The 21,129-nt window shown below is 34.8% G+C and overlaps 1 protein-coding gene across 11 annotated transcripts in view; it reads right to left on the bottom strand.

The window, feature by feature from the left end:
• NAV3 (neuron navigator 3) overlaps positions 1-21,129 on the bottom strand; it is a 525,470-nt gene that overhangs the window by 136,913 nt on the left and 367,428 nt on the right. For 7 of the 11 annotated variants that reach the window (XM_017733278.1, XM_017733271.1, XM_017733273.1 and 4 more), the window contains 3 exons: positions 18,960-19,137; positions 5,356-5,424; positions 2,420-2,559 (listed from right to left, as the gene is read on the bottom strand). In XM_017733278.1, coding sequence (XP_017588767.1) covers positions 2,420-2,559; positions 5,356-5,424; positions 18,960-19,137 — 387 coding nt within the window. Of the gene's footprint in view, positions 1-1,336; positions 1,440-2,419; positions 2,560-5,355; positions 5,425-18,959; positions 19,138-21,129 lie in introns of those variants that run through there. The other 4 variants (XM_017733276.1, XM_017733277.1, XM_017733281.1 and 1 more) reach the window with 3 other exon arrangements.

Genomic DNA, 21,129 nt, shown 5'->3' with positions numbered 1-21,129 from the left:
TGTGTTGAACTACTCCCTAAGCAGCGTTCAAAGGAGATCATATCAAAGAAAGACTAAATAATGGAATACTAAATAAGAGACTGATTTCACATCTTCTTTGGGATGACCTTCAGGTCTCCTTTAACTCTGTGACTACATATCCATTCCCCACTGTGACTGAGTGACCGTGTTATGAAGGAATGGATTACAAGTACTACCTATAACTGGATTTAAAAAAAAATCTTATACTGTATATGTTTTCTGAGGTCTCCTTATAGCACATACAAGAAGGTGTACAACAGAGAAAAATGTAACAACAGTGGTCTGACCTTGAAGAGGTTTGGAGGTCCCAACATCTAACAGCTATTTACCTAGCACAAGTAATTTTTTTGTCTCAGAAATTAGGGCATATGGACTGTGCATCTATTAAAAAAAAAGCTGTTAAAGTTATCTTGCTCCAAGCATCTGCATCAGAAGCAAAAATTGACATATAAGGTCTATTACTTGTGCTGCACTGTAAGGAAAAATCAGTTTGTTACTGTATGATGACACTATTTTTTAAAAAGAGGGGGTTTGTATTATTGCTATAGTAAGGGTTGAAGTTTGTTTCTAAACAAATTCTTCAAAAATCTCAGGTTACAGAACATCCTAAAATACTTTTAAAAATATCAAAAAAGTACCTGGAAATCTCATTTTAATATTCAAAAATTAGTCACTGTAATGACTAAATTTAAAATATAGCAAGGTACAGTTGATTTTCTCTTTAGGCAAAGTAGCAGCACAGTGTACTCAAACACAGGCTCTTGTGTTCTTTTAGGATATTATGAAAGATTATCACTTTGCTATCCTTGCACTTACAAAAGTAATTTTCTCTAATTTTCTGCTTTATACCCTACAACAAACTTGTATTTATCTTTGATTATCATGCAAATTAATGTTTTTTCATGCATTCTGCTGTTTTGATAGGAAAAAAAAATAACAGATGGAAACATCTCAAATACAGTAGTCTGTAGATATGCAACATTACATCTTATATTTTCTGTAAAATTAATTGACTTTACAAAAAAAGCCACCCCCTTATCCTCTTGCAAGTGATGACTTCACTAAAAACCTCATCAAGGTTCTCATTCTCTGCTGTAAAGAAATGGGGAAGTAAAGAAATACATCATGCAAAAAGTCACATAAATGTACAACGCAATGCAAACCTTAGCAGTCAAAAGACAGTTTCCAAGTAATGAGCTAAGAATATCAGTATCTACAAGCACGTCTCACCTTGAATCATTTCATTCTCACATATTTCAGTAACAAACATGTCAACATTATGAAGCAATTCTAAAACCTAAACTGCTGTACATACCTTCACTCAAGCAGCCACATCTACTTCACTATTGTATTTGTGAACTATACAGTGTGTGCTCAGTTTTCACTCTGATCTCTTTCTAGTTTTAGCCTGGATGTCTTGACACAAACAAGTCCTTGGTAAAATAAAACCCACTATAGAACTATGTGAAACATTCAATCCTGATAGTAAAAACAAAGAAATAACTATTGAAAGGATGGTTTTATATCTTCAGATACAGCTAGGGGCAAAGCGTGTTCATCAGAATTTTGTAAAAAAAATCTGGATAGCTGCCTGTTGCTTGGATGAAGAACATTCACTGCATACTTGTTCCTCCCACAAACCCCAAGGATGCAACCGGGTACTATGTATATTGTATCATTTTCAACTGGATTCTAACCCAGAGATATGAATAAAATGCTGTTCATTACACAAAGGGAGAAAGAAGGGGAGGAAGGGGATAGATTAGTTACACAACTCAGAAAGCTGCATTTTTGCATTATTCTTTTTGAGATAAAGCCTGAAGAGGCACATTTTCCGGAAAAAGAGAGTCAGGGTGAGAGAAACAAAAGGACCCAGGGTACTCAGTTCATTGTCGCAATGGCTGCTCCAAATCCCTGCAAAATTTCATTTCACTTGACTTAATTTTCAATACTTTGTTCAGTATTATACACACACTAGGTAAGATTCTGAAAGAATAGATACATGTAACATTCTGGTGCAAATATAATATTATGATTCTTCTCCATTAGAGGCTAAGATGCAAAGTCCCCTGAAAATGATGGCAGTATTCCTTTGGGTAAGAGTAGATTTGAATTTGGAATAAGATTATAGGCATCCGATATGGATTAACTTTTACTTTGTAAAAGTCACCCTGTGATACTTCCATCAAAGATGAATACAATATAATTATGACATCTTGAAAGTGTTCACATCTGAACTTAAATCCCAACTGAACCACAAGTCCTAATTCAGACCCCAATTTCCATAGGTCTTCATTACCAAGTCTAAATACTATATTCACTTCTTTGACCCTTGTGGATGTTTTTTTTACCCTTCTTGTGTGTTATGAAGAGTAAACTTAGTAACCTTAATCCTTACCTTTTTCATTTCCATTTGCATATTGTGGAGGCTTGTTTTTGTCAATGCTGTTAAAGCTCTGACTTCTCCGATTTAAATTGGAAGCTCCCTGGACCTTGGTACTGCTGCCTGCAGCTGGCACCCTTGAGGGTCCTGGAAGCCTGGAATGGTGAAAAAATTTAGTGAGAAATCAGTGAGAAATCAGTTCATTTTATGAAATGAAACATATAGTGGAGACAGTATGCAAATATCAGATCACAGTTTTAGACCAATTAAACCCAATGAATCGTAAGCAACAACGAGCAGGAAGATTCAAATTAGTTAGACTCCACAAATGAAAATAAAAGCTTATCTTTACGCACACAAAAGGGAAAAAGATACTTTCTAGAGTCACAAGACATATAAGAAGATGCTTTGCATTTGCCGTTAACATTGCTAAAACAGATTCACCCTAACAAATATTAAAGTGCAATATCAATCTTTATTAAAATCTGTCACTTTTGAAGAGCAAGTATTAAAAAGATCGATTAGAAAGCACAGCAATACATAGTTGAGAAATATTTTGTATCTCTAATAAATGTTTCACAGCTGTGTTTAGCATAAAAGCTGTCTTTTTAGTTATCTTCTTCAGTTATTTTTCAGAAGGCTATTGCCTAAAATACTTCCACCTTACTATTTTAAATGAAAAATATTGAAAATACTTATTTTTATCTAGATGATACAGATGCATTTATACCTTTCAGATGGAAGTACATAATGTAGACTATACAGCGCATTTCTTAGTATCTGCTGCCACCATCTGAACCTTACTGTGTGGCTGTGCTAAGGAAAAAAATGTAGATTCTTGTTTCTGGCATGTGTAAGCCTGCATCTTTTTAAATCTCTTTTATGCTGTAAAATACCTTAATTACATGCCTACTTCAAACTTTCCGAAGCACCTTTGTGGGCACCCCCAATCCTTTCCAGTTCTGTTATTTCTTAGACAAAATTAACTGTTCAAATCAGTCATAGACTTTGGCCATAGGAGAAGAGCATCTCTATTCTGTTTCTTGCTTATTGGAATGATTTGAATAATGGCAGTGCAAATTATACCAGAGTTATCAAATTCTGTTAGTTTCACTTTATTATGAAAGAGCAGCATCAGAAGGAAGGAACAAAATCACATTACAAAGAAGTAAAAAACAGTTGATTTCTTCCAAAGTTTTTTTTGTTTGTTTAATATACTGGCATAACAGAAATGTTCAAATAATTTTATTTTCATTTGCAAACATATGTAAACAGATCCATATTCTCTTTCTTTACCAGTTTAAACCTCAGAGAACTAATCCACTAATTATTTTTATGTCTCATTCTGGCCGCCAGCCTGCGCTGCTAGTCTCTGCGCCGAGCCCAGAGCAGACTGTCTCTGCTCTGCAGCTGTACGCATGCTAACCTTTACCGTGACCCATGAATTCGAGTGATCTTCTGTTCCCTGAAAAATGCACTCAAACAAACTTAAAAATCCATTTTCTCCTTCTCATTACCCTAATTTGACAGGCAGTAAGAGCCCTGAGATCATTTGTCAGAGGTAATGACAAAAACAATGAAAAGGCATGTGCAACACTAGAAACTCATCTGTTCTGTTAAAATACAAAATAGTTCTGCATATATTCTGCATGCCAGAATTCAAGAACTTGCCACAATGAGCACATTATGCATGAGGTCATTTTCTCTACACACTTTCCAGTTTACTTCATTTGCTGACTTTTTTAATTGAATTCAGGTTTTAAATTGCTCTTGCAGAATCATGTTAAGCAGCTAAGGAAATGCAAAGAAGAGTATAACAAGTAAGGGACAAGTCACATACCTCTGAACAGGCTTCGGAAACACTGCCACAGATTTAAAGTATTAGACAATAAGACTGTTAACCTTGACATGTTGAATGTGGACAAGACAGGAGCATCAGCAATAAGGAAAACAAAGACCTATAAATGCAGGTGCGAAGCAACCGGACCGTGGTGTAGCTCCTTTCAAGCTATCACCAGCAACTCGCATCGTGTTAGTGTTCCGTACTGCGAAACGCAATCTTTATTGTAGATGATGCAATTTAGAGTTCATTGGTCTCACCAATGAACTGTACAGCAAAGGTATAATTAATGAACATGTTGATTATTCCCCCCCACACCCCAAAAAAAAAAAAAAAAAAAAAAAAAAAAAAAAAAAAAAAAAAAAAAAAAAAAAAAAAAAAAAAAAAAAAAAAAAAAAAAAAAAAAAAAAAAAAAAAAAAAAAAAAAAAGAAAGCTAGAAAAAAGAGTAAGCTTTAGACCTCAGCTTCTTTTTTCTACAATCTGGCTTGTAGATTTTAGTGCTCATTGAAATGACAGACTAAAAATACTGACAAAATCTGAAACAAGTCAGCTCCTACACACAGCTCTGTCAAATTCACTGCGAAAACAAAGCCTCTCATTCATGGGGACTGTGTGCAGGCTACTCTTGATGGAGCAGAAGTCTTGGAAGTCATTCTTTTTTTCTGCTCTATTTTGCTTCTGCATTAACTCAACTCTGTGAACTCAAACTTTCAGGTTGGTTTGTTATATTTGCAAAACATCTAGTGGGAACTGAGGTGGACTCCCAAACTTCTTTTCACTCATGACTAAAGTCCGGAATTGAGCCAGAAAGAACAGAGCACTAAAATCACCAACTAATCCTTCACATCCAATATTTTACATGCAGAATACAAAGATGCAGGATACATAACAACCAGAAATATTGCTAATATATGGTACAAATCAGCCAACTGGCCAAAAGCCAATTAATACAAGGCTTTTCTGTGGCAAAGCTCACCATCGCAAAGCTTGCACACATAAAAAATTTACACATTGTTTAGTGTCTGCTTAAGTCCAAAGGATAAAATATCAATGGGCATATACTTGCTTGAGTATCACTAACAAGCAATAAATTAGAGATATTTAACTGACCTAGAAGCCTTTTTTTGACTGGTTGCAATTCCACTGTGATTAGACTGAGTTGCATATCTGGCTGTGAGACTGTATGAGAAGAAACAGAGAAATTGAATTAAAGAATTTCTTTGAATATGTATAGAAAGAATACACTTACCAGCAAACTATGAGTTAATGAATGCAAATCGAACATGGATAGAAAACACAAATTAACTGGCAACAATATGAAACAATGTAAACATGCATATTTTTATGAGAGATGCAATGAACAGATTATGAAACAATGGATACTGTTATAAAATGTCTCATTTGCTAGAAATTATCTTATTAACAGAAAAAGCGAGCAAATTTCCACTGAATTCCTGAATTATAGCTCAATTCACACAGAATTTACTTTAAAACATTGTGCCCTTTTTTTTTCCCCCATGAAAAGCACTAAGCACAAATACACACCTACTGGTCTCCCCAGCAACCTGACTGTATTCACAGTAGGGCTGTTAGGAACAGATCTGCTATACCAAATTCAACGTGGATTCAGAAAAATTCCTGTTAAAGCAAGGTGACTCTCCTGACAGTAGAGCTATATGGAAGAAGCACCCTGTCACAAATTTTTTTACTGTTACAGCACAGGTCACATATGTGGTGACCCAGGCAATGTATCAAGAGGCTGCATTAAGAAAGCCCTGGCATGTGCTTAAACTCACTGTGAAATTCCACAGGAAAATGCACCTTTGTCTATTAAGGCATCCACGTAGCATTTCTGCAACAGAAGACATGCTACACTATAGGGCTAAAAACTGTGTGTTCCTTTTGACACCCAGCAACCTGGCATTACTAGACAGCAAATTATTTCCTCTAATCTTTTAGACATTTGCATAGGGGATATGTAAAATATATGGCCAAGGTACAGCTTTCTGATAGGTAATTTCAGTTTCCATAAACAGGTGCATCCTTTGGGATCCACACAGTCTAAAGCTGTAGACAGGTACCTAAGCCAGGTGCAATCACAACATCAAACTCCTTGAATTATTAAGGAAGTCATGGACAACTGAGTAAGCAGAAACTCTGATAGTCACAGATTTCTTTTGTTTCTCAAAGTTCTGAATCTTCCAGAAATTCTTCTGAGTAGCAGCAGAAACCACAGGGCTCTAGTCCCAGCTTTACAGACTGGCACCACATATTCAAAGCACCTGCTGGTGTTGAGTCTACAGAACGGTGTTAAGCAATTTCTGCCAGTCCACTGAAGCAGCCAGCATGAGTGTAAACCAGATGGGAGAAGTTGTCAGGTAAGAAAAGTCTTCCCTTTCTTAGCACTGCAGTGCTGAAAAGGGGCAAGAAGAAAGCATAAGCCAAGGGACAACGTGAGACTGGAATGGGATGTGGGATTATTGCTACTTTAACAAATTAAACCCCAACAAAGGGTTCAGAGCTGCCTCTGTTCCTGCCAATTAAAAATGGCACATTTGCACATGATGAATATAAAAAAAAGGAGAGTACTTCAGTCTTTAATGGGCAAAAAGGAATCATTCAATATGTAAAAGCAGCATTCAATTCTCTGACATATATCTTCACAGTAATGCTGACAAATTGCTTTTTTATATGACCATAGCTTCTGTGGATATTATAATTACTTATAATAATATCAAAAAAATTTTATAATAATTTCACTTTATGTATTTTTATCTATCTAGTTTTTAGTGCATTGTATTATATTTCACTTGCAGCTATATGTCTTAATAATGTCTGGACTTACAATGCAAATGTGACATAGGTTGTTTTACTGAATTTGCTACATTTGTGCCTGGCATAATAGTCCATCTTTTGAGATGAGATCTTTCATCTTCTTTTTCCAACATACTTAAAATGAAGGAATCTACAAATGAATAGCTGGTTATCTGAGTTGACTAAAATAAGACATTTGTGAGAAAAATTGCATGTCAGATAAAACCTTAGTGCATTTATGCTGTAAAAGGTGGAATGATACACAGTACAATCAACACAGAAAATAAGATGGGAAAGCAGAGTGAATAGGATGCAGAGCCTTAGTGTATCACAGCATTTCTACCTCAAACAACACATTCCAGAGTAAATGGAAAGATCAGAACCCTTAATCTCAGTGTTGATAAGCTAGCCCACAGACTTTAAATAGCAATAAATACATAAATACCTATCTGATAATGCTTGCTAGAATGCTTTCCTTCTTTGCCTGTTAGTTGAGACTCCACCCACCAGCAAATTCATGAAACATCAGCCTATAGACTGCTTTCAAACTTTCCAGACAGGCTTGAAAGGCATTGATGAAAGTATCAATGTCAGTAATACACGATTTGTAAAGCATGATTTCCACTGTGACTGAATAAATTTATTTTCCAAAGTAATGTGACAAAAGAAAGGCAAAAAGATAATTTAAAGCAGATGCATCAAGTTCCTAATGACTTTAGGTTTTCCTTCTCAATTAATTCTGGATGTCCTGGGCCCATGAAAGCTTTGCATGGATGCATTTCCCAGTTGCTGGCCTCACTTTTCCAGATGTGAACTGCAACACTGTTGCAGACTAGACTTTAGTCTAGCCATTCTTCTAAATGTATAAACAAATATTTACCTACTGCCCTCTGTCCTGCCAGATAATTGTCTGTGGGTAGTATCTGTCAGTCAGGAAAATAAACCCGTTTCACTTAAAACAGTTATTTTTAATGCTTACAAATCCACACCATGATATTGTACGTACGTGTCTTCAATAAAGCAGTAAATGGATTTGAACAGATCAGACAGTATCATTTTAATGCTACAGCATTCAGGATGAGGAAGGTTTTACTTGTCAGAGGGCTGGAAAAGGGGATTTTGAAAGCCTCTGGTTCTCAGTAGTCTGCTACCAGAACCCTTTCCACTGTCAGGATACTCATATCGGCAATCATCTACACCATGTACAGAGGACCACGCATCATGCTTAGCTCTCCTCTTCCAAATAACACACAGCAGAAGTGAAATAAATCCTGTCCAAAACAGGTAAAATGGCATATAGACATCTGATATCAAATCCCTAGAAATAATCTGAACTCTGTCTTCCAGGTGGAAGTCATCAATATTTTGTCTTACAAACCAGGGAAACACTAGTCAACACAGCAGATATGAAATGGTGACAACTGGGAAATTTCTTTTGCTGTGAGAAAATGGAATAAACATCCTTAGACTGTCCAGAAAGGCAATCTAGCACAGAGGTAGCTGAGGTAGCATTGAGAAGAAAGGACAGTGATGTTGCTGACCCCGAGGTGCTGATGGAGAACACCTGTATGAACGTCTGTATTGTGCTGACTGGTTGCAGGAACCAGGACTCTGCACAGTGCCACATGGCTGTGCAGCACAGTCAGCTGCATTGGGGACCTATCCACCATGATCCATCAGGATGGGGAACTGAGAGAGGTCATTCATTTGCAGGGAGGACACAGTTACAAAATGGTCCTACAAGGTGTTGAGGAAACTAGGAAATCAATATAAGCTACAATACAAAATGACTTTATGTGGCACTTAGGGACAGGTTTTAGTAGTGGACTTGGTGGCACTGGGTCCTAGCAATTGGACTTCATGAACTTACAGGTCTTTTCCAACCTAAATCATTCTATGATTCTACGAAGAAGGAAGGCAACAGATTGTTTGACAATGGATTAAACTACCAGAAAGTCTGTCTTGTTGCCATACAGTGTAGTATGTCAGAAAAAAAGCAGGTCCTTGAAAGTGGGTTAACACATAAAGCTGAAGGATGAAGCTTTGATAAACCTGAACAGAACATGAATCAAGCTAAAAATATTTTAACCTCCTTCTTCAAAAAGTAACCCATGCAGTGACACCCTGAATATCATCTACTTTTTATTAAGTCTTCCAAAGGATCAAAAGGTTCATGTTACATCACACTGTCATTTTCCTATAATGTTAAGAGTCACATGGTGGTTCTAAAATGCCAGCTATGCACTATGTTAAAATTAGAAAAAGGCAAAGGGGTTTGTAGTATACAATCAAACTCTTTCTTCCTTACTAGCATACTTGAATTTTAATATGCTATTGATCTTATAAAGTACATTTAATCTCTAGTGTGAATGCACTCCAGAGCTGTTCAAGACTTTTATATTAGAATGATTCTCTGAAAAAAGACTAGTTTAAAAAGAATGCTTTTTCAATGTAAAATTTTCCCCAAAAGGTCTCAGTTGCACTGTGCACCATTTTTTTCTTTTTTATTGTATTTTATTTTTTTTAATAAGCTACTTGGAAGCTCATCATCCTACTGGTTGAAAAGCACAAGAGATAATATTCTAAGGTCTACCTGTCCAAATTCCAAGTGTGCCTGGAAAGATGCCACAGGAAACAAAAGTTTCCAGGCTTCTCACCATATAAAACAGTTTGGGCAGGTAGAAGATCCCTGATTCCCCAAATATATAGGCAAGGAACACTGAGGAAGAAACCAAAAAATTGAATTTCTGTACAAACAATATTTTTCAGACATTTCTTTTCCCTTGTTAGCCCAGTCTTGGTGAATTAATATATGGCTATATCTACATATATGCATCTATATATCTACATTTATCTATATCTATACGTATTTATTAATTTGTAAATAAGTTAACATTTAACATTTATATAAATGTTATATATGAATGTGTACTTTATAGATAGAGGTATTTTATCTGTGTATATCTGACACATGAACACACATTCATTTTTTCATTCACAAGAGGAAATGTCTATGGCTCAGGCAGTCCTAGCTCATACCCTGTCATCTGTTCTAAATTAGTAGGACATTTCTCCTTTCCGCTCTTTGAACTTCTGGCATCTTATTCAAGAAGTCTGTCTCCAAATGATTCATGCTTGGAGGTACAAGTAAAACTATGTTTTCAATGTTTTCCTATTGTTCACAACTCATAAAGCAAAATGCAGATAACCCAGTTTTGCATCAATATTTATGTTCTTGCAGAATACAGAGACTTGTAATAAGAATGAATCGTCTGCCACAGTGACCATAGCTTTCCTGCTTTGGTCCCCGTATTGTAGTATAGGTATTTTGTGGAATTTAATGAAGGAGTACAGGAATCACAACATTAAAGAAACAAAATGGATGGCTAGCAATAACCGTGTGTTGCAGTTTAGGACACTGTGCTACTTAGCTACTGTGCTTAGCCTAACCTGTAGCACACCTAAAATGCTGTCTTTTAAACCTTACTTTTTTTCTCTGAACAAATTGGACAAGTGGATAACAGCATGCTGCCAGAACTAGGATTAGGCCCTTAGGGACTGACTGTACCCTTTTATGACCTTATCTCCATACCATTTATGATCTTATACTTGAACAAAATTATATCAGAGTATCTGCACAGAATCATATGCCACCATTCAGCTTCAGTTTGATACAATAAAACTGTAATAAAGTTTTTTCCTAGAGGGAATGGAAATGCAGGTGACAGAAATGCTGATGCTCTTACTTCTTCAAATCTATGCTAATTATCTCTTGAATCTTTGCATAGATTTCCAGAAAATCCACATTCATAACACATCCTAATGTATGACTGGGATATAAACCTGTGTCAGTCAAAAAATTATCACATGGTTAACTGTTTCTACTGACAGTAGTAAAATACATTTGTAAGCATTTTGTTTGGTCTCCCCATTGACTTTAAAATGGTAAAGAGCTTTGTAATATAAAGAAAATACAAAAGATTCTACCAGTATTTCAGCTATTTTCCCTTAAGTATTTTCAAAACACAAATAAATTCCTGTAAGCCTGGTGAATTTTAAATATAAAAAAATCTTTTTTTTTTTTCACTTCTATTTTAATCTATTTTCCACAGACAATCATTGCCAAACAGCACTGGCTATGCTTCTTTAGAATTTATACAGATTTTGATTTTGGAGTTTTTTTGGTAAATGAAGAGAGAAAGTAATTGCCTCCACAGCTTCTAACTGTAATGTTATTTCATTAACTGACACCTGCAAAACCACAATATGTAGACTATCAAATTTGTTGCACAGTCTGTGAAAATAGTAAGAGATAACAGTTGATAAAAAGGACTGACAGAAGCAAAGAAAGTAGCAGTACAAATATAAAACTATGACTTAAATAAATCTAAGAATGCAAGGAAAAGACTGGGCCACACATTGGTATAAAGGAATTTATTAAAGAATATATAGGAACAAAAAGGAACATTTTACTTCCTAATAGGTAAAAATGGACTCATACAACAACAACAACAACAACAACAAAAAAAAAGAAAAAAAAGAAGATTGCACTAATTTAATATAGCTACCCTTGCATTTTACACATGTTGGAATTTTATTTGCCATATACAAATAATTATAGGCAATCTCCAATGTTCACAAGACATCAGAATTAAATAGGTGACAGGTCTGGGAAAGTAATAAATGTATGGACATTTGCATCAGATTTCATTTTCAGAGAATGAGAAGAACTAATGAATCTCAGTAGAGAGTGAGGGTAGAACAGCAAAGAATGTCTTAAGGGAAAATAACTTCATTATAAATCTTCTATTCCTTCAAAAGGGAATATATAAAAGATTGTATTTAAGTGCTACAAGGATGAATGGAACACTACCCATTAAATTCTACATGATCTGGATTAGCAACAGTGAAAATTATGGCCAAAGTGCATCAAAACTGACATATAAAAGTAAAGAGTGGCAAGGGTGACACAGGCCAGACTATGAGAATATTTGAAATGTACAAAATGAAAATTGCCATTAAACTGATTTAAAACACTCTTTGGAAAACTGCAAGAACAGATAATGTGAAAAGATGACAGTTGCATTTTGAACTGCAAACAAAAGAGGAGGCAGGGAAAAATATCGTTCTTGAGCAGAGGTAATTCATAAACAGAAGAAATCAGTGTAACTACATGTCACAGGTTCCTAAAGAAAATGTTCAGACATACAGCAGATACTTTGCAAGGAGATAAAATGGTGTGTAACAAACAAGGGGAGATACCAATCAGCAAAGGACAAGTTTCAAGGATCCAGCCCACAGAAGCATGTAAGAAGGTAAAACATACAAGCAGTTTATGAAGGATTGGTAGTGAAATGGTCAAATGGGAGATGAACAGTTTAAAAAAATCTGAAATCCTATTGAGAGACTAAAAATACTTTATAATTTAATTTCTTAAAATTTTAATTAACCTGAATGTCACCTTGAAACACCCTTTCTCCCATTATTTGAAGCTTAAGAAATGTTAGATATCTTCTTAGAGAGGATGGGTTACAGGGAAGAAGTATATGAGAAATACCTTCTTACTACTGCTTTGTTCTGTCTTCTGTGTGAAGGTTATTAGGCAGGTTAGTCATTTGCCACTGAGACATACTAAATTCTTTATTTACTTTAACTTCAGGACAAATATGACGAAAACTTTGTTTCTGATGTTCCTATCATTGGGAACCTTGAGGACTATAATGATTGTATCTTTGGGGAGTAGAACAAAACGGGGACAAAGCTGACGTGCAAGGTAAAATAAAAGGTTAAAATAAAACTAAATATCTAAGGGCCATTTGAAGGTCAGCTTCCTGCAGATCCTGTAACAATCACATTAAGCAACTCATTCTGCATTATCTCCCAGACACATAAAAATACATAGATTAGATGAATAGTGCTTTGTTTGCTTAGACCCTTAATAGTAAACAGAGAACAGAAAGAAGAAACAAATATTTTCCTAATTTTTCTTCTCTTCAGTGATTTGATAATGATTCTGTAGTGGAAAAAGCAGGAACTACCTACCCATTTCCCTTCACCAAAACCAAGCGACTAGCAATGGCAAGAGCTAAGGACAGCAAAGGGACTTGTTCCATCACTTTCCTATCTGTTAACCAAGGAAGACACACAACTATGTACACCTTCCAGTTTCTAGCCTATGTCAGTGCCATGCACTTGATGTCGACTGCTGCAACCATATTTTAATCCTTGAGAATATTTAAATGACGGCCTTTTTCTAAACAGAGTGATGTAATCAAGATTGCTATGCAGATTGCTACTATTCTGACATGGATCTATTTCAATTCATAACCATAACAACTACATTTTCATTACTGTATTTCACACAGCACAAGCTCTGTGTCCAATATGCTTAATTTCTTCCCTAGTACTTCTGAGCAGCTGGCAACATGAAACCCTCTTCCTTGCAGTAGTTATATATGCAACTCCCTATAGAAATCAGCTACCTAACTTTGTTTATATGCCCACAAAAACCAGGGTGCACTTTTAATATAACAAATTTAACAAAATACATCTGGACCTCAAGCTGTGCTCATCATTCCTGTACGTGATAAAATAGTTTGTCTGTCTAGGGGAATTTTTCTGACAGCTTACTGAAACCAGTTACTGTCTAATCTGTAAATGAGACAGAACTTCTTTCATCCACATGTGTTTTCTCTTAGTATCTGGGTGGTTGAAAGATCATCACCACAGATGTATTGCTCTGATAATGGAATCCACTAGCAAAGCGAAGCATAAAAATATAATGTAGCCATTGTTGTCATCTATCTGTACTGACAGATATAAATAAGGCCACCAGCACTGTATTTTTTAAAATAAATCTCAGAGCCGCAAAAAAGTCATAAGTTTTCAGATTTCGAAGTATTCAATTCCCACAGTTAGTCATGAAAGAATATAGGAAATTTTAGGGTAAAAAGAAATCAGAAATCGCATCTAAAACTATTCTTTGTCTTTGGTTACCATTAATTATTCGCCACAGATTTTTTCACTGATGGTCTAATAATTTCAAAGTTTTTATTATTACTGGTACAAAACTATGATCATCCATAAAGAAAGTATGCTTTTTACAAGGCAATTTCACTTACCATGAATCAACTTCCTTCATTCTTTTTACATTTAATTTGAAATGTTGCTGTTGGCTGTAGGATTAGACAGGCTAATGATACTCTTTCAAAAGAAGAATCTTGCTTGCCTTCTGTGTGCATAGTTTTCACAATTCTGATGTTGGTCACAGATTACATGGGAATAGGAATGTTAGAGTATTGCCACACTGACCAGTTATGCATAACCTTGTAAGGAGCCTGTGAAAGAAGATTCATTATCCTCCCATGCAAACTTTGCACTTAGGGAAGAGAGGTTCCTCCAGAAATTGGTTTAATTACATTCCTGGTCTGTATTGCCTCCTAGTCACCCAAGGACAACTAGACTCCTGAATTAGTCTCCTGAATTCCCCATTTCTGCACAAACCTAATCTGTCCAGTCTTGTGATATTCTGATTATAACCTTCCCCTGGCTTAGCAAAGCAACCTCTGTATGAAGCCTGTAGAGTCCTAATATAATTTGGTGTCGGTTTCAGTTTTGTTGACAAAGGGCTCAAACACTGTATAAAGTAGCTTGTCTTTAGTGGCACACGGAATGGATTCAGACACAGTAATAATCACAGACTGATCATTACTGAGGACATCATAATCTGCAAATGAGGATGAGTATCATCTTCATCATCATCACCATCATCATCATCACCGTCACCATCAGCTGCAGGACCAGTTTTTTAAATAAGGAGATGCTAGCTCTGCACATACAAAGACAAAACTTTCTTGGTCTTCAGCAAGGCTTGAATGGTACAACCTCTGTAATTTGAATATCTTCAGTGTGACTTCTCAGAGGTATTTCCCTCTCCCATGTATAATCTGTATTTCTCTTGGAAGAAGTGAAGGGCATCACTTTCTCGTTATTTGTTTAATAAAGGAAATACAACAGCTTTTTACCTCTTAGGAAATCAAGTTGAAATTACACAATATGTTTATTATATGTTAGCTGGAAGCAACAAAGAGGATAACTTTTCTCATAGAATATTCTAACCTAAAATAACCTCAGTTATTAATTGAAACTAAGACATAGTTTCAAATACTTAAAGTACAACATGAAATGTGATTGATTATTAAAGATCTAAAAAAATGCACTAAGTCAATATAAAGCACCCACCTTTTTCAGTGTATATATTTTGCTTTTGCTTACATGTATTCACGCATACAAGCACATGGATATCAAATGCACTTAAATATACAGAGTGCATCAAAAAGACATCTTTATTTCTCATGTGTCTAACAAAGTAGATACGTGTGAGTCTTCCGGTACAATAAAATACCCGTGGTTTAAGAAGATGATTTTCAAAATACCCTTGAAAAGGTACTCAAATTAGGTTTGAAGCATTTTGCAATTATTGAAAAAAGATTCATGTCCCATTCACATGCTAGCAGCTATAGTCATTATCTGGCTTCTGCCATAATAATAAGGTAATTTTTCTTGTTCCTTTCGAAAACCTGAAAGAACTATTTCTAGGTAAAAGACCACAGGTCAATTTAATGGAAGCTACTCTCGTTACGTGTATTTGCCAAATATTTTTTCCAAAATCTACACCATAAGGGATTTTCTGCCTTAAGGCTTCTACATACCAAACCTTTCCACAGTTATGTTAGAAATGCTAGAAAAAGGAAAGAATCAAGAATTTTTAAAAACATATTCATAACTGCAACACAGTAATAAAAAAAGGCATACCTGCACAATAAATGTGTAATAATAAATAGCCTTAAAGATTAACATTCACTATGAAAGGATAAAATAGCTTGTTTCATCAACAGCACTTCAGAAAAACAGTAAAATGACTCCATTATTGATTGATAGCAGTTAGATTATCTATTGAGTTAATAATTTCATATGGACAGTGTGAAGGATGTACATTAATATACACTTCAGATTTTATCACTTTCCAAAATTCTCCATTCAATGAAATATCTAGGTCTCAGTGTCTGTATGAAGCTACTTTTTGCCAAATATATCTAAAGGTCTCAAGTGTCCCATGGAGCAGTCCTGTGAATTCCTCAGGACCTTCTAAATCATGAGCCAGCTCAGTTATGTTGGTTGCTTCTATAATTATTGCTGAGACACACCTGACATGAAAGCCATCATAGAAATCACTTTGGGGAATCACGTAAGCTACCTGTCCACATTTTAGATAGCAAAAAGTGGGCAAGAGGAAAGATGACTGTCACCAAAATCATCTTTTCTTTCTTTGATTTATATTTTGGCTTCTGTGTAAAAAGAAGCTTTCATTTACTCAGTAGCACCTTTAAACTAAAAAGGTGTTTGGGAAATATTTTTAAATTATTTTTCAAACTATTTATTTTAGTGGGGAAAAAAAAATTTAATTAAATGACTGCTATGAAAAGAAGTGTTGCTAAGTCCACCACAGAGAATTCACATCAGTGTACATTTAAATATGCCTATCTATTTGTGGAGAACTTGTTTTCACATGTGGTCATTTTTCTTAGAAGCGGACATATAATTTTATGCTAATTTCTTTATATTACTTCAAAACAGTGAAAACTGAAAAAAAAAAAAAAAAACAAGAAGAAAATTAGTATTGAAAGAAACTGTATTTCAGTTTGTTTCTAAGTTCCAGGGCTCTGTGTTTTGGTAGCAGCTCATAATACTAAATAGATGCCTTTAGAGTAAAAGATAGAAACCTCTCATACAGGAGAAAGTTTTTAGTAGTAGGCACCTTTCTTTATCCTTAAAAACTTAAATGAAAAATATATGGATAGAAAAAACCATATTTCCTCAGGCAATACAGAAGTTTATAGTGACAAGCATCAAACTTCTGTATATGGGAAAGCAAGCAGAAAAAAAACATGCTTTCAGTTTGCAGATAAGGAAGAAGAAAGATGGCATCAATCTTGGTCTATTAATTTTTTACAGAGAAATATTTTACAACTGAACCATAGCTATGAATAGAAATTTAATCGAAGAATTAAACTATTTTAAACTCCTAGATTAAAGAGGAAGGTCTAAAACACACTGATGGAAGTAATATTTTTTTTAAACCAGCCTTAGATGTCACTCTACAAAAGCATAAATGTGGGGGTTCTGGGATATGGAATAATTGCTTTGAACACTGAAGCATGTTTTAACATAGCAACGTAGAAGAGGAGAAAAAAGTGCAGAAGGACCATGAGATCTTGAGGAATTAAAATGGAAAGCTTAATAAAAGATTCATCACCTCTTTGCCTACCATGTGCAATCACTGTCACCCAAATAGTAAAAAAACTTGCTTTATCGAGGCTTTTTTGGACAAACCCTTGCAATAGTCATGATGCATAAAGGAACACTGTAATTTTTTTGTAATTAAAAATTCACCATGGGTAAATTACAAAATCAGGAAATGTTTCAGTTCTTTCACTAAATTATGAACAAAAAGATCTTAATTCCACTGATTAAAGCTGTGAACACTTAATTCCTGAATAACAAGATGTTACTGCCTCTCATACAGTATTAAATATCCTTCACAAAGCAGAAATTCAACTTTGGAAAATGTTGAGAATGGTCAGACTCTTCTAGGACCACACCATAATTTCCTAGATTGCATGTTAATACTGTACTTCACAGAGAAAGCATTCAAAGACATTAATTTTCAGTAGCAGAGAAAATAAATGTATTTCACTTTTTAATGCCCCAGCCAAACACAAGCGTATCTTAATTTTTGCATCAAATGAGGTAATTAAAATGCTATCAGTGACACGTTCCTCCAAAACATAATTTTAAAATATTTCTAGTTCCAAGACATAGATTTCTATCAGGCTGAAGTGTTAAAAGTTTTGTCAATTGAAGAAGAAATATGTTTATTATACAAATGAAAGTGTAATTTATATATGAAGGGACTTAAGAACCAGAATGTCAATATATTAGTCTGATACTTTTGATCCAATGTAGATCATTGACTTACCACATTCTAGACATACAGTTGTTCAGTAGGTCCACAAAAACATTTTAAACAAGGATATAAAAAATGGAAAAAGTACTAAACCAAACAAAGCAACAGACAAAACTCTTTATGAAGATCTACAGTTGACATTTTTTTTTAACTTCCCCAATAAAATATACATTGGCAATACTCTTTCCATGTAAATAGATATTTCTGTTTCAAACTCATTCTTCTGTAGTAGCCTTTAAGCAACTACCTTCTGAAAATATCTTTTTGGATACAGTCTGAAAGCAATGTAGTTCAGCAATTACTGGATTCTGCTGAGTGCTTCGCTTTCTTAAAAGTAAATTAAAATCTGCCCCTTAAAAGAAACAATTAGATTAGGGCTATTTCTCCATTTTAAAAAGAACATTCAAATAGAATTAGGCCCTCAAAAACCGGAATGTGTGGGAATAAAAAGAGTTTATAACAAACAAAAGCAACAATTGTGCCTTTTCCCCATGTGTTTTGTTAATTATTGGAAATTGTTCATTTACGTATGGGGAACTGGGTATGTGAAGAAAACATGAAAATAACCAGTACTAACTACATGGTGTGCTAGCTGCCTCTTGTTGTGCAATGGGCAGAAAAATCAATAATAAAGTAAAAGAAAGGCTTACAATTAATTAAAACTGGAACTAAATCTAATTGGGAATGTTCTCTGCTCTCGCTCTAACTTTACTCCCAAAAAATGTGGGCTTACTACCAAAAACCACACTGAATCCACTGTGTAAATAGCTAAAAAAATTCTTTAAATAACCTATTTTTTTATACAAAATTTTGTCTTTTTCAGACAGAAAAATAAAAAGCTTTTACACCTGAGAAAAATAACTTTTTAACCTACCTTGACTGCATATCTTGGTGTGTTTTGGACTGGCTGATTTCAGCTGGAGTTGAAGGGACTTGCTGTTGTAGCTCTACCAAAGACTGGTAGTACTGTTGCTGATGATGTTGCTGCTGTTTGTACCGAGACAAACTGAAAAACAGCCCTAAAATGGCTTTCAAATTTCCATTCCTTATTTCTATTAAAAAAAAAAAAAAAGAAAGAGAAAAGGAAGTGAAAACACTTTGGTTTTAGACTTCAGTTTTGTAACTGTCATACTAAAATATCTCTGTACATACCTAGAGCTATACATGTTTATGTCTTATACCTCTTCATTTACCTGTAGAGTCAGAGACATTTTAGGTGTCACTGATAGTTTATTCTTTATTATAATTTTTGTTTATTTATGTTTCAGGGTTGCAATAAACACCTATCTCTACAGTGCCCTCCTGATGAGTCATTTGCATGGTCATAAACAAGAGTATATCCAACCTTAAATAAGACACATAATCTGAAATGAATACTCCTGTCTCAACAAAGTACAAATATTCTAATTAAGGAAAAGTTCATTCAGAAAAATCTGAATTCTTTCTGGTCTTAGATATACTTCCCTTCAAATCCTGTGACTTTAAATTAGTCTTTTGGCTTTTGGGGCAAATTCTGTGCACATTGGCAATAAACAGTGAGTTCTGGAAAAATCGAAAAGACTGTATGGTAATGGTTCTTGTCAGTGAGCACATCCATTCATACAGATGTGCAGGGTACATGAGAGAAGAAAATAAATGAAAGGTTGGTTTTCAAAAAGGTGACTGTAATGCTCATGATTAAATCTTTGAACTTTTGAATGACATGATTATTTTATAGCTTTCTGTTTTATACTGCTATTACTGATAACAAAGACTTAAAAACTACAGCTTCCCTGAGGCTAAAACAGCTACCTGAATACAATTCTGCTGAGCCATGTAGCATCCCTATGTCTCCCATTCCTTTTATAGCTTTTGCTGATCCTGAGATGAAGATTTTAAAAGGATAATGCAATATATTCTTTGCTGATAAAGGATCTCAATGTTGAAAAAGCAACCTCAGAAGACTTTAATGAAATTATCTGCAGCATCTAGGTCTGTTCATAAACTCATTATTAATTTTCTTTGGCACTGATCACCCTGTGAAAGGTTTTTATTAGAGCTATAGACTTGCAACCTAACATGCAATGCCACAACCTTTCTGCCTTCCCTGCAAATCAAAATACTGAGCTGCGTGTGCTACACAGCTTTCCCAGGTAAATTTTCAAGCTGAATTTATCCAAAATTACTGTCATTTTCATGTCTCTTAAACCATATTAATTTTCTTTCAATAGGATTAGTTGAAGTGTTAATACATATACTACACAGGCCAGCAAACACTGGAGCTTTTAAAATGCTCACAACCTGTGCTTCAAAAGCAAACCCAATCCGGGGCACTGGAATATACTTTTCAAAATGTAAATTTGTTCTAAGCAGCCATAGTTTTTCATCTTCCCTGTGAAGATGCTGCAGGATCTTTGATTACCAGTGAGATCACCAGAGATATGCAGAACTTTGCCAGAATGAGTGAACTTTTTAGGCACCTATGACTTTTGCAGTCACGTTGGTATCAAGGAAGATCATTGTCAAGGAATACAGAAAACTTATATTTAAAATTATCCTAAAAACACCCCCAAAAACTACATAACTATCCATTTTAAGTGGTTCTGATTTGAGAAGATTGTCAGTACACGACACTAGTTTATTTATTATAATTTTGGATAACTTAATGCTCAGAAAGAGAATCCTTCGTTAAATCCCAGTCGATATATTTTAATCTTAAAATTTTGGTCTTCTTGTGTTCAACTATAATTTTTACTATTTTAAGAGAAAGATGCTATTAGTAACTTTTTCCTTCCTACTTTTAATCAAGTTAGAAGATTTCTCACAAGCAAAAAATCCAGAAACTTCTAATGTGTACTAAGCACATACTCAGAAAATGAGGGGACTGTTTTAATTTGTAGCAATTGGATAATTATTTATCAACTGGGCTCTCAAGCAGAGATTCAGCAGTAAAGACTTGAAAATCACTTTTTTTCTAGACCTCTTTGCTCAAGTGTCAAAATGAGGTCAGAAACTGGTTATGAAATCTTCAAAACTTGTTAAGCTTATGTTTTGTTTTTCTACAA

Source organism: Corvus brachyrhynchos, unplaced genomic scaffold, assembly GCF_000691975.1.
Source record: "Corvus brachyrhynchos isolate BGI_N302 unplaced genomic scaffold, ASM69197v1 scaffold32, whole genome shotgun sequence".
In the NCBI taxonomy this organism is placed as follows: domain Eukaryota; kingdom Metazoa; phylum Chordata; class Aves; order Passeriformes; family Corvidae; genus Corvus; species Corvus brachyrhynchos.
Note: the sequence above shows the minus strand (reverse complement) of the source record. Positions and strands in the feature narration are given on the sequence as shown.